At 51.0% G+C, this 13585-nt stretch overlaps 5 protein-coding genes across 5 annotated transcripts; 2 read left to right on the top strand and 3 right to left on the bottom strand.

Annotated features, from left to right (window-relative positions):
• Positions 1-396: 396 nt before the first annotated feature.
• Positions 397-4476, top strand: MIND_00841500 (AAA domain-containing protein; the record flags this gene model as incomplete). Its single annotated transcript, XM_037365081.1, has 15 exons — positions 397-612; positions 665-790; positions 839-1238; positions 1287-1877; positions 1932-1968; positions 2033-2118; positions 2308-2404; positions 2449-2869; positions 2925-3321; positions 3371-3490; positions 3578-3657; positions 3707-3766; positions 3815-4045; positions 4098-4399; positions 4452-4476. The coding sequence occupies 15 exons, from the start codon at positions 397-399 to the stop codon at positions 4474-4476; spliced, it is 3189 nt and encodes a 1062-aa protein (XP_037218323.1).
• Positions 4477-4777: 301 nt separating this feature from the next.
• On the top strand, positions 4778-7159 carry MIND_00841600 (alpha-1,2-Mannosidase; the record flags this gene model as incomplete). The annotated part of the gene is made up of 15 exons (XM_037365082.1): positions 4778-4932; positions 4990-5092; positions 5152-5169; positions 5226-5299; positions 5352-5481; positions 5536-5595; positions 5652-5670; positions 5720-5889; positions 5938-6033; positions 6082-6239; positions 6295-6332; positions 6384-6448; positions 6501-6666; positions 6712-6960; positions 7014-7159. The coding sequence occupies 15 exons, from the start codon at positions 4778-4780 to the stop codon at positions 7157-7159; spliced, it is 1647 nt and encodes a 548-aa protein (XP_037218324.1).
• Positions 7160-7439: 280 nt separating this feature from the next.
• MIND_00841700 (Kinesin-like protein) lies at positions 7440-9234 on the bottom strand (the record flags this gene model as incomplete). The annotated part of the gene is made up of 4 exons (XM_037365083.1): positions 8938-9234; positions 8784-8875; positions 7901-8733; positions 7440-7843 (listed from the first exon to the last, which is right to left on the bottom strand). The coding sequence occupies exons 1-4, from the start codon at positions 9094-9096 to the stop codon at positions 7440-7442; spliced, it is 1488 nt and encodes a 495-aa protein (XP_037218325.1). The 5' UTR covers positions 9097-9234.
• Positions 9235-9329: 95 nt separating this feature from the next.
• Positions 9330-10688, bottom strand: MIND_00841900 (Kinesin-like protein; the record flags this gene model as incomplete). Its single annotated transcript, XM_037365084.1, has 2 exons — positions 9330-10034; positions 10086-10688. 2 exons carry the CDS (start codon positions 10686-10688, stop codon positions 9330-9332), a joined length of 1308 nt encoding a protein of 435 aa, XP_037218326.1.
• Positions 10689-10740: 52 nt separating this feature from the next.
• Positions 10741-13571, bottom strand: MIND_00842000 (Kinesin-like protein; the record flags this gene model as incomplete). Its single annotated transcript, XM_037365085.1, has 8 exons — positions 10741-11103; positions 11148-11474; positions 11526-11675; positions 11725-11880; positions 11937-12099; positions 12146-12285; positions 12341-13100; positions 13150-13571. The coding sequence occupies 8 exons, from the start codon at positions 13569-13571 to the stop codon at positions 10741-10743; spliced, it is 2481 nt and encodes an 826-aa protein (XP_037218327.1).
• Between the last annotated feature and the right edge of the window lie 14 nt (positions 13572-13585).

Here is a 13585-nt window from a genome sequence, read left to right on the forward strand (position 1 = left end):
GTTGTTCTTGTTTCCCGTGCCGCTATGTACATAATATATCGCACTACTACGATTACTGTAAATGACCTGATAAGATAACATCACGATGCGACACTTTTGTTCAATGACCACTCCAGTCTCGAGCCTGGCGCCTCATTTGAAAGACCTAAATTAAACTAATTCACATTGGTATGGCCAAGGACGCCTGTTTATTAATCGAGCTACATACCTAATCAAATCACGGCGCAGAGTGTAACGTGTACACTCGCATTTCCTATAAGAGTCGCTGTTGTCCACGTAATACATCGCGTTGTTACTTGCGACCTCGCGCGAAGAAAGACGAAAGTGAAATGTGACTGTGTGACCGTGATGCTTTCGTAATCAGACGCGTACGCGCGTACTACTTTACCCTCAACCATGTCCGCCATCCCGCCTCCCAATGACCCACCCACCAATCCTGAGAAACAAGCGGAGTCTGCGCCTACTCCCGCAGCCCAGCCGGAAGAGACTCCTATGGACACGACTCCAGACCAGCCCGCAGAAGAGACCTGGGATGACATTCCAGAGGACGTCATGGCTCTAAGCACAGACGAAGTTCTGACGAGGATACGCTTAATTGAGAATGATATGAAGGTGCGCCTCTTGAAATTGGGTGCGACTATTACTGAGGTATACCTCTACCTAGGTGATGCGTTCAGAAACTGCTCGGCTGCAGCACGAGCAAGGCGTCATGAAGGAGAAGATTAGAGACAACGGGGAGAAGGTCAAACAAAACAAAGTGCTTCCTTATCTTGTTGCAAATATCGTGGAGGTGCGGTCTACAGCGAAACTCAAAGTTGCATGTTTTAACGCCGAGTAGATTCTCGATGTTGACCCAGAAGCCGAAGAGGATGGGGCAAACCAAGACCTTGACTCCATGCGCAAGGGAAAATGTGCAGTCATCAAGACCTCGACACGGCAAACCGTCTTTCTTCCTTTAATCGGTCTCGTTCCATCCGAGAACTTAAAGCCTTCAGACCTTGTTGGCGTGAACAAAGACTCATACCTGGTTCTTGACACTTTGCCCGCTGAATTTGACTCCCGTGTCAAAGCGATGGAAGTTGACGAGCGCCCAACGGAGACGTATACAGACATTGGAGGACTGGAGAAGCAAATTGAGGAGCTTGTTGAAGCTATTGTTCTTCCTATGGAGCAAGCGGAGAAATTCAAGACGCTGGGCATCCGTCCACCCAAGGGCTGCTTGATGTATGGACCCCCAGGTACGCTACGTCTGTCCTCCTTTGCGCCCATCTAATTATTTCCCTCAGGCACGGGCAAGACACTCTTAGCGCGTGCCTGTGCAGCGCAGACCAAAGCGTGCTACCTGAAGCTTGCTGGTCCTTCCCTGGTCCAAATGTTCATCGGTGACGGCGCTAAACTCGTCCGAGACGCGTTCGCTCTTGCTAAAGAGAAAGCGCCTGCCATTATCTTCATCGACGAGTTGGATGCGATTGGCACAAAGCGATTTGATTCCGAAAAGAGTGGCGACAGAGAGGTACAACGAACAATGTTGGAACTCCTCAACCAGCTGGACGGGTTCAGTAGTGATGAGCGAATCAAAGTTATCGCTGCCACAAATCGAATCGACATTCTTGACCCCGCCCTCCTTCGATCTGGACGACTCGACCGGAAAATTGAATTCCCATTGCCCAACGAAACTGCTCGGGCTCGTATACTTGAGATTCATTCCCGGAAAATGTCAGTATCCCCTGACGTGAACTACGAAGAATTGGCGAGGAGTACGGACGAGTTCAATGGTGCCCAACTCAAGGCTGTCTGTGTAGAAGCTGGCATGATTGCATTGCGAGAGGGCGCTACGAAACTTGGTCATGAACACTTTTTGAGTGGTGTCGCTGAAGGTCAGGACTAATCTTATTTGGGAGATGTGTTGCTGACCAAACTCTGATGTTTAGTTCAAAGCAAGAAGAAGAACGATTTGATGTATTATGCGTAGTCCAAATCCATGTCTTCCTGCCTTCGTCATGGTGGTTTAATAAGCATAGAGTTACTGTAGCTTCCATGAGTGCCAGTCGCTGTCTGTGATCTCGTCGAAGCGAATGAACCTGTCGAGTAAAGTCGAAGTCGACACCCAATCAACCGGTTTGTTACCGTCACACTAAATGGCTGAATCTTGCGTCCAAATCGAAACTTGCGCTGAGCCTTGTCGCTCCCGTGCCATTGCAAAATCCAACATCCCTGCGGGATCCAACATACTATCGTGCTACTCTCTGTCCACAACCCTCCTCCCTCACGAAAAAGGCCGACGATGTGACTATTGCCACATCTTAGCGACCAAACTTCTCAAATGCAGCAACTGTGCAGAATACTACTACTGTGATGCGACATGTCAAGTCCTGCAATGGCCCGCTCATAAACGCATCTGCAAGTGAGGGCTCTCACACTAGTCGATCGTTTGAGGTTGATTGGTAGGCGGATCAGAAAATATACGTCCTCGATCGCATTCCAGATGCTGCAAGAACATGAGAAACTGGACGCAATGCTACTTTCGCATACTATCGCTCAATTAGACGCGGATTGGGACTCTACAAACGCGTTGGAGAGCGTGTTGTCGCTGCTTCCTGGGCCGACAGAACCTTCTTTGCTCCCTACCATCCACCCTTCAGCGCACTTATCTGCCCCAGACATAAGGAACATTCACGCGCGATTTGGCAACAACAATTTTGTGTTGCATTCCCACTTGGTTACGTTTGGACATGGAGTCTTCCCATTAGCCAGCTCATACTTCAATCATTCTTGTCTGCCTAATGCAGCGGCCAAGTATATCTTATGCAAGGGAGAACGGCCCCTCATGCAGGTCGTCGCTCTCAGAGACATAATACGGGCAGAAGAGGTGCGCAAAACTTGCCGGTATCTCCCGATGATGCTGAAGGAGAAGACTCTTTCAGGTTTGCTTAACTTACCTGGACCCCGCGTTACTACAATCGCGCCAACAAATTTTTAACCTCAGCTATGGATTTCAATGCGACTGCGTCTCGTGTAATTTCTTTGCAGAAGTAGGAAAAATCCCGGAACCTCCCACCTCCGAGAATGAACGAGAGGCGCTGTCCAAGAAGTTGCAAGAGTTCCACAGAAGAACTTCGGTGGATGGCCTTTCCCTCTATACTAATGCCCCTACCATCGAAAAAGACCTACTACCTGTCTTTCATGAAGTCTTCATTACCCATCTTTCGACAATGTTTCGCAATTCCTCGCATGATGGAGATTACACCTCTGCGATCAACTCCGGCAATGCTTTGCTGGCGCTTTATCGTCTCATTTACCCACCAAACTATCCCCAGATTGGTTCGTGCTATCCTACCAAAGTACATATCTATGCTCATACTTGGGACAGGATTACATCTGCTAGAGATGGCGAAAACTAGCTGGAATAGTGTTGTCACGCATCCGATGGATACTCCAACAGAAAAGGCTAGAAAGGCTGAGAGTAAGGCTTACCTGGATGAGGCAAAGAGTATATTATGCGTCTTAGGGAAGGAGGGTGACGATGATGGGCCGTTGGTAGAGATTGATATGTTGATGAATCTTATCGCTGACTAAGGTGAACACGTCACCCAGAACCGTCATCATCGCGTGACCTCGGCGCTCTCATCCTCCCTCACTATCCGTCTTGCGTTCACCGTGAGTAGTAACGACAACCATGCCTGTCGGTGTCGAAGCTTGGGTGCAGCAAATCCCACCTATCACGCGATCATGGCTCTTGTTGTCAATATTGACTAGCCTGGCAGTGGTCAGCATCTCTCCAACTCTTTCGATGATTCTGGCTTACCGTGTGCAGCAAACGCAGGTGGTGACACCGCTGCAGCTATACTTCAGCGCCAAGAGCTTCCTTAATGGGCAGGTCTGGCGGGCGGGGACGACATTCTTCTACTTTGGGCCAATCTCGCTAGACTTTGTGTTCCATCTCTTCTTCTTTATGCGATACAGCCGCATGCTCGAAGAGTCGTCTTTCCCAAACCGCAAAGCAGATTACTTCTGGCTTCTACTTCTGTCTTCCGTCATGCTCCTGGTGCGTCAAGGTGGACGAATGTTCTCCACGTGTTCACCTTTCATTATTCTAGGCACTTTCACCGCTCTTTAACCTCCCATTCCTGTCTTCGTCGCTCGCATTCGTTCCAATATATCTTTGGTCACGCCGACACCCATCAACGCCCATTTCTCTCTTCGGCCTTATAACGATCACTGCGCCGTACCTCCCAGTAGCGCTCGTTGCATTCTCTTGGATCCTCAACGGCACTTGGAAAGCCGCTGCCGGAGACTTGATGGGTTGTGCCGTCGGCCATGTCGGCTGGTTCCTACGAGACGTGTGGACTCGGGAGATGCTCGGCGGCTCCAGCGTTTTCAGCGATGCCCCCGTCAGATTGTGCGTATTTTCGTCCTGTCCTGGGGCAACTTTCTCAAAGCATTCCCCACAGAAAAAGGTTGTTTGGAGATATATAGACATTTATATTTTTGGATGTACGTTGTATTATTTTAATCTCACCAGAGCAGCGCCATGTGTGCAGTTGCCTCACGTGTTAGAGTTCGAGTTTATTGTCCTCATGCTCTGGTGATTCTTTGGGACCGGGATAGAAATTTCCTGAGGAGGTGGAATGAGGAGATCACCAAATTTCTCATGATGCGTACATTCAACTTGCTTCTGACCAGCATGGATCAAAGCTTTACGAACGAGAAGTTCTACCTGTCCTGGCGGATCTTATAAAGACTCCAACGATGGTCAACGTCCGTCCTACAAACTGCCATGAGTCGTCGTGCGCTGGCTACTGTCCTGGGGCTTTCTTCAGCTGCTTTGGCTGGCGTAACCGTCCAGCTTCCAGGCTTGGTGGTACCTCCAGCTTATGGCGACCAACGGGATGCCGCAGAGCTTATCTTCACCAAATCCTGGGATGCTTATCGGTTTGTGCATTTAGTGTTAGCAATTCGAACTATGGTGTTTACTGTCCAATCTTCTAGACAATTCGCGTTCGGGCACGACGAGCTTGACCCTATCGCCAAGCAGGGCAACGACGACCTCGGTGGCTGGGGTGCAACCATTGTAGATGCTCTCCCAACTATGGTTTGTTTCGGTCGCAAGTCCGCCTTGTGTATTTTTGCTCACACGCCCACTCCTTCCAGCTCGTCATGGGTTTGACCGTAATTTGTCCGCTCGCCATCCTTTGCCCTATTTTCACACCCCGCTTTGCTGGCAGGATCGGTTCAATGACGCTCTAAATTTCACGTCCACAGTGGACTTCTCCAAATCACCCGCTGCTGGAACTGTCAGGTAAATGCTGCCGTCAATTGACTTGATTGGATATGCTCAAGTAATTATGCAGCGTTTTCGAGACTACCATTCGCTGGCTGGGGGGTCTTATTTCCGCCTATGAACTCAGCGACGGACAGCACCCTATTCTGCTGCAGAAAGCGAAGGAGGTCGCGGACCAGCTTTCCAATGCCTGGGTTGGCGTAAGTGATAAACCCTGGTTCAGGCCTCGCAGTTCCACCTTATCTACTTAACAGAGCAACCCCATCCCGTATGGCCACATGACCATCGCTACCGGCGTGCCCAACGTTGACACTGTACGTTTTTCTGACTTGAAATTGAGGTTTCTGATTGACCGCCGGCGGGTTCAAAGACAAATATTGCTGAAGCCGGTACAGTCATATTCTGCTTATTTTTGCCAACGGCCAACGAAGTTCTTAGGCACATTGAGCTTGGAATGGCACAGACTGTCGGAACTCAGTGGTAACGACACCTATTCGAAGCTCGGCGTCGGGTCTGCCCGCATAATTACGCAACAAGGAACTCCTCTGCCCGGCCTAGCGCCCCAAGTGATCCACCCTGAGAACGGTCATTTCGGCGATTCATACATTGTGTGTACCATAACATGACGGACAAGCCCAACGCTGATTCACTCACAGACCTGGGGCGGAGGAAGCGACTCGTACTTCGAATACCTAATCAAGTTCGCTCGTCTTACCAACACAGACGATCACGTTTTCGCGGATACCTGGGCGGTAGGCAGTGAAAAAATTACCGAACACATGATTGAGAAGACCTGACAGACCGCTGTCGATTCCTCGATCAAGAACTTGCTCAAGGTGACCATTTCCCTCTCACCAACGCATCCCAAGCTGAGAAAATTCACACAGAAATCTACTGTAGGGAACTGGTCGTTCCTCGCTGACCGTGATGACAATGGACGCATCCGCCACGTTGGATCGTTCGTATCTTTCGAGTTTGCAGCTTCGTATGATCGACTGACACCTACACCACAGACATTTGGCTTGCTTCTACGCGGGCAACTGGCTTCTTGGTCAGTTTTGAATTATAATTTTGTATAACTGTCTACTTACTATCCGCCTAGGTGGTAAACTTCTCAACAACCAAACCATCATCGATATTGCTCTTGAACTAAATGATGGATGCTGGGTATCATATTCGCATTCTTATCAACTAAACATATTGCTCATTGTACTCGCAGAACACTTATGCCAGTACAGCGACTGGAATCGGCCCAGAAACCTTTGCTTTCATCGGAACGGATGGCAACTTCACTGGCGGCAGCGCGATTACACCCTCCCAGCAGGCTTTCTTCAACCAACACGGGTACTACATCACTGGAGCCGACTACATCCAACGACCAGAAGGTACGATTGTAACTCAGAAACTGAATACCATTGACACTTGACTAGTCCTGGAATCCAACTTCCATGCCTGGCGTGTAACGGGCGACACCAAGTACCTCGACCGCGCGAAAGCTGCGATCGCGTCGTTCAACAAGTTCCTCACGGGCTCCAATATCGCTGGCTTTGCCTCGCTTAACAACGTCAATTCGGCCAATGGCGGCTTTATTGACATAACCGAGTCGTTCTGGTTCGCAGAGGTACTCAAGTACCTCTACCTGACATTCGATGACCCATCCCATATCTCTTTGGATGACTGTAAGGGTTTCATCTTAGCCTCTGTTACATCTGCTAATGAACTTGAACCATAGTTGTGTTCAACACCGAGTGCCATCCGCTCAAGGCCCCACCTGCGCTCGACTCATATGGCTCGGGTAAATTCGTCCCCAACAAGGCATTTGCCCCAATCAAGACAACGGGACCGCGTCCCGCAGTTAGCCCTCGACCTGGCCAATAAACAAGGACATTCAAACGTACACAGTCGTTTGTACAAAATGTAAACACTCATTTACGACAAAAAACAAATGTGTTCCTGTTTGGCAGACGTCCCTGTTAGATTGGGTACAATTGTGTGGTCGTCACTAACTTGTTTGACGGTATCTAAGTATACAGGTTGAAGGAGAGTCGTAGTAGAGAGACATATATGTACTGAGAAAGATAAAGAGCCATAAATTCAAGCAAGCAATCCAACCAGTGATAGCATCCCTTCGTCAAAACATAAGAAAACAAAATTCTTCTCAAAATGTCGCCACGGGCCGTGCGACTGAGCGAGGATTCTTCCTGGCCGCAGCGGCTGCCTCTGCCTCTTGTTTGGCGGCACGTAAAGCAGCACTGCGGTTAGTCCTCGGGGCGATTGTCGGAGCAGAAACACTGCTCGGACGTGGTTTCGGCCGAACTGGAGCTTCTCCATTACTAAGCGTGTTGCTGGGCGCTGGTTTGGCGGGAGCAATGGAGGGACGAGGCGCGCTGGGTCGTACAGAGACGCTCGATGGTCGTGGTCGAGCAACAGGTTTGGTAACCGAATTGCTGCTAGTACCAGCTGCCGAGGCTGGACGGGAAGGTGGTTTTGGGGTCGACGAGAAAGAGTTGACAGAGTTGCTTCGCGAAAGACCCGGAAGCTTGGGTGTCGTCGCTCCTCTGACTGCGAGCATGTTTAATTAGTCTAACTGCTGTGACGAGAAGTACGGACTAGACTTACACTGGAACGACGATGGCGGAGCAGCGTCTTTTGTCGCTCGCAATGCCGCACTCTTGTTTAAACGCGGCGCAACTGTTGGAGCCTGAATGGACGCAACAGTGATAGTTTCTCGACGCTTGTGGCCGGGAACTCCATCAAATGTTGCGGCTCCAGCACCATTCCCATTGGTAGCTTTCTTGACTGGGGCTGGTGGTGGGAGGCCCAGCCTAAGGGCTGCGGCCCTCGTCATCCGTGGAGCTATGGTTGGGGCAGCAGTACTGGCGACAGCGATGCTCTCTGCTCGCTTATGGCCAGGGACATTCGCAAATGTCTTTGCCAGCTGATCTTTGGTGAGGGGCGCACGGGCCACGGTCGGCGTAACCTTGTCGACTTCAGCGACAATGAGGCCAGCACGTAGAGCTGCCGCTCTACTCATACGAGGAACAATGTCTGGCTTGTCATGGGTTGACGGGAGCGCTCTGGCCTTGAACAAGAGCTTCCCATTTCCTCGGGTTGTCGTACTCGCATTCGAGGCAGCATAACCCTCGTCTGTCTGCTGACGAAGCCCCTCCAACACCGACGACGACACCGAGCGCATAGAGCCATATCCTGTGTCCGGCAAATCGGACAGCGGAAAGACAGGCGAGGAGGCGAACAGCGACGCAATTTGCATCTCAGCAGTCTCCAGATCGACCGAGCCCATAACCGCGTTATGGACCGAATCAACACCATACAAGGCCCGCAGCGAATTGGGGGACTCTTTTTTCGCCACAGCTGGGTCTCGGTCGCCCATAAGAGTGTTCCAAACTTCAACCGCCCGACGCCTTTCAAGGACGTAGACCCATGTTGGTCCTCTGAACAGCGCTCGGTTAGCTGACAATTCAACAGACAGACAGCCACTCACTCTCCCATTGCATCTGCGTCCTCCCCAAACAGCTCGTACATCGTATCCGGGTCTGTATCGACGTCAAACTCCATCTGTCGCTCTTTGACAATCTACAAGGGTGGTTGGTTGGTTGGTTTCAGGTTTCGAGACATCCAGAGAAACGGCCACGAACCTCAAAGCTGGCTTCCTGTATCCTCTTTTCGATACTAAACCGGTGTTCCAGCGCATGGGTCTTGATCATGGCCACCGTCATCGTGGTAGCGTTGGCGTTTGTCGTTGGTGGCTGCTCATCCCCATACGTCTCTGGCGAAAGGGGCGGAGAGCTCGACATAATAGTTATAAACACAGCAAAGAGAGAGTAAAGAGTTTCGAGTCGGTCGACGAGCAGAGAGAATAAACAGAGTCGGAGGGGAAGGTACACGAGCAAAAGTTGACAAGATTGTTGAGGATCAAAGGGCAGATCTAAACGTGACGGCTCGTTTCCATGACAGACACGAGGGCCTTGACGGCTCTTTGCTCCTCTAGTACAGTTCTCTTGAGATTATAAGGTGTACAAGTATCCGTTTATTCCTTCTTCTCCTTACTTCCTTGCCACCACTTGCTCATCTTGGCCAGCCCATACCGCGCACTCTTCCCAACACCCGCACTCACGATACCCTTCAACGTTTGTACAGTCGAAGGTGACCTGACGATACCCTTGAGCTCTTGTCCAAGGATGGCAGGTAACTTGTCGTCGCCAGCGAGCCGTATCCAGTAAGCACTCTCGTCCGCCTCGTAAACTGGGACATTGCCAGAACGGTCAAAGCTACTTCTGACGCCCGCGAGCAAGTTCGATGGTAGCTTGCGGAGGTGGGCAGCTCGAGCATGGGGTGTTGTGTCTTGCTGGATGGTCTCCAATTGCATTGGCCAATGAACCCCAGGAAGCCCGACCACAAGTCGATGATATAGTTCCTTGAATTGTGGTCCTTGTTTCCGCACGATATTCGCAATTTTGTTACGATTCTCGGCTGGAAGGAGCATTCGTGGGTCCCCGAGATAACTTATGCCAGCGATACGCTCAAACAACTGTGTCTCGGAGAACTCGGCAGGAAGTGTCAATAATGCCGCACGGACAGCCGAAGTGAGGTTGACTTGTTGAGTAAGCCGAACTCGAGCGTCATCCTTGATAATTCTGAGCGGCTTGTGCATCCGCCCAGCCAGATACAAGCTCTTCCAATTGAGCAGATCGGAGCAGAGATTGTCCACTGTCGTCACTCCGTACTTGATTGTCTAATCCAATCATCAGCTTCTTGTCAATTTTGCAAAGTGGGCGTAACTCACCACACCAGCGATGGGTATATAGGCGTTGAACCACACCCCAGGCCCGACCTCCTGTACTTTGGATACATATGACGAGCCAAAAACTCTGGCGGAAAGCGTATAGTGGTTGGGATGTTGTTGCATATTGATGGAGTGGAAATGCGCTGGGTGCGTCACCGCAAACATAAAGTCAAGCATTGGCGCGTCAGAGCCTTTCGGGTAGCCGTCTTGCTCAAACACGCCAGAGCCGTACGCGAATGCATAGCGGATCGGCGCGTCAAACTCGTCGACAATCGACTCCAACAATGCTCTTGTTGAATTCGACACCGGCAACAGTTGGTTCCTCCCAAAACTAGCTGGCAAATTTGGCAGTGATGGGTGTTGCAATGAATGTCCAGCCGGTCGAGGAGCAGGGTAGAGCCGACTCCTATGTCTTGGAGGGCTCGCTTTGTTCGGCAGTGGGGGAGGGACGTCGGGTGTTGGGATATGATGTTCAGTCGTTAAAGAACGGAGAATTAGGGTGACGGGAGTTCTATGGGGATGGCGCGAGATGGTGGAAAGCATGGTGGTAGTTGGAGCAAGAAAGAAATGTGTAACGCGCCTTACGCAGCACGCGACAAGCATCCAGATCGTTACATAATACACGGCACAGATCATCTCATCACTCGGCATAGAGCTACATAAGCGGCCTATTCTCTTTGGAGCTCACACCCAACACACGGCTGAGGGTGTTGCCCCGACTCCACGATTCAGCTTCAAAGCTAACATCGTTCCAATCCTCCTCAGGCATTTGCTCCAGTAAGCTCGGATGCATCTTGCTCGTCATGGCCAAGTCGAGCGACATCCGAATTGGTGAAGTGTCTGGCGTGATCTGTGGTTGCTGCCGACTCTCTTTACGACTGGAAAACGTCGCAGCCGCTCCGCCAGGGCTTGGCTTGACTGGAGAAGATGCTGCAGAAAGGAGACCCATACCGAGCGAATCGAACTTGCTGACGAATGCTGCCAATGCCTTCCTCTCTTCTTCCAGTTGGATTCGGATCTATTTTCAGTCAGCAAAAAAAAGATCCCGATGATAAAACTTACCCTGCGTTCTTTCTCGAGCTGGCGCACTAACTCTGCGGCCCAGGCTTCCTTCTCCTTCACAAGCTTTATTTGGACTTCCAGCTTTTCCTCCCATTCCGCCTCCATTTGTTCTTTGGTTGGACCCGCATTGGCATTCTCGCGTACAGTATTCTCCAACTCGCGAATCGTACGGGCTTGTTCAGCAATCAATTTGTCCTTCTCCGAATCTTCTTCCGACACAGTCGTAGCTGTTTCGTCTGGACGGGCTAGCAAAGTTGCTTCCAGGGAAAGGATTTGATGAGACTGTGATTCAAGCTGCAGTTTCGCGGCGAGGAGCTCTTCTTGCAACTAATACGGCTGCGTCAGTTACTGTCAACTTTCGTCCATATGAATATATACCTGATACGGGGAAGCATCGAAGTCAATCTTGACCGGACTAGCTGGCCTCGAGTCGTCTCCGTTTCCAACAGTTTGACTGGTGAGTATAAGTTTGGTGAGTTGTTTAATGCGGGCGTTTAGGTCTGTCATTGCCTTTGACTCGTCGATTTGCTGTATGATATTGAGATCTTGCAATCCCATCTGACAGAATATAACCAACCTCGCGAGCAGACAAGCGTCGAGTTCGTAGAGTTGGTGCTTCCCTGGAAGCCTCCTCCTCGCGTTCAGCGAGACGCCGTTTGAGGTCTTCTATCTCCTTCCTGTACCTCTCGATCAGCGCGTCCGTATCCACAATCTCCTTCTTCTGGGCATTCAGCTTTGGAAAACATCAGCAAAACCTCAAGGAAAAACAAGGGCGAAGAGAAGACGAACATGGACACCCTTGATGCGACGAGCAAATTGAAGAGTACTCATACTCTCAGTAACAGCACTCAAATCGGGATTGACGGTGCAAACTACGCTTATCCTAGCATTGCCTGATAGTGAAGGTTGAAGCATTCGCGTGAGTTTCGAGTTGCGGTAGGGGACATGATCGCTATGTTTTTGTCAACCGGCGGTTTGATATGTCCATCGTAACGCACCTCTTTCCCTTCGCAGCATTCTCAGCCAGCGTCGAAATAACGGTTCCAAGTGTAAGTAGACTGGTGTTGATATACCTACCCTCCCTGGTCCGCTCCTTGTCCGAAGTCGCTCTTTCAGACCCAGCAAGATCAATCAAGCTCTAAACAGGGTTCAAGGACTGTGACCACCCAACGAAAAAAAGATGGGCAACTTACTAGTACTGAGCTTTGTACACTTCTACCGCCCTTCGCTTGAAGACGAGGACCCGGAGTTTGACGCCCACTAAGCCCAGGCGTATGTCTTCCATTAGTAGTCGGTGTCGAAGAGCGGTCTTCGCCACGTTCGCCTCGTTCTCTACTTTCGCAGACAATCCGAAAGACGGAATGGCTCCGACTACTTCGTTCGTTCCAATCGGTGCTAGCAGTCCGACGGTTGCCCTCGCCGCGCCTCAATACCTCTCGTACATTGGCGAGACTGGTGACAACCTCCTCCCTCAGCCCACTCAAAACCACCTCTCCGCCTCCACCACCTTGAATCTCCACGCCTTTTGCTTGTCCAGCGCCCGCGGCCGGCGCGAGTAGGTCATAAATAGTCTCATTGTAGATTTCGAGGTAGCTGCAGCGGAGCAAGTACTCTCGTTCAGGTGTCGCGCGGATGAAGGCAAAAATGTCGCGTAATGCACGAGGTATGATTCCGGGTTCTTCTGGGGTTCCAGAAAGGGTATATGTTTTTCCAGAGGCAGTTTGTCCATAAGCGAATACAACAGCGTTGTAGCCTCCCATGAAGGCGTGGACTTGTGGTCTGGCAGAGCTAGCATACAGGGCAGAGGTAGAATGTGCAGTGTGGACTTTGTCGAAGGTGAATTTCTGTGAAGCAGTTGGCGGTGTGGGTGAGGCAGCGCTGGATGGATGGATTGTGTTGTCATCTGGAACGGACCACGCCGAATGTGAATGGCTATTCGTCTTAGGACGGACCCTGCAAATAAACTGAGCATTCTCTAACGTTAATTGAACGACCCGCTTACCGAACCGACACCATGACCTTATCCACTGCAACCTGCTCGAGTGGCGCAACAGCCTCGGCATCTCCGGTCAGGTCCACGCCGACAGTCTCGAAGTCAACCAACGAATCTTCGACGTCCTTCGGTGGAGGGAACAGTGGTGCCAACCCATCGCTTTCGCCACCCAGCCTCGAGCCCGCCCTTGAAGCGGGTCGAGATTTGCTTGGGCTACCGGGTACAGAGGGAAGAGTAGACCCTTTGCGAGCTCGCGCTTCAGTGGAGAGCGGGGCCTTGTATTTCTTGGTCGTTGGCGGGAGGATCGTGTTGATCGGGGCAGGTGTCCTGGCAAGTCGTGAGGAAAGATCGCGTTCGGTGGTAGTCGTAGAGCGTGTCGCTCGCGCAGGGGTGAAGCCCGAGGAGCGCTTTGAAGTGGTTGTTGAAGACATGAGTGGGGAAAGTC

This window comes from Mycena indigotica (assembly GCF_014461135.1).
Source record: "Mycena indigotica strain 171206Taipei chromosome Unknown Mind.scaff0007, whole genome shotgun sequence".
In the NCBI taxonomy this organism is placed as follows: Eukaryota; Fungi; Basidiomycota; class Agaricomycetes; order Agaricales; family Mycenaceae; genus Mycena; species Mycena indigotica.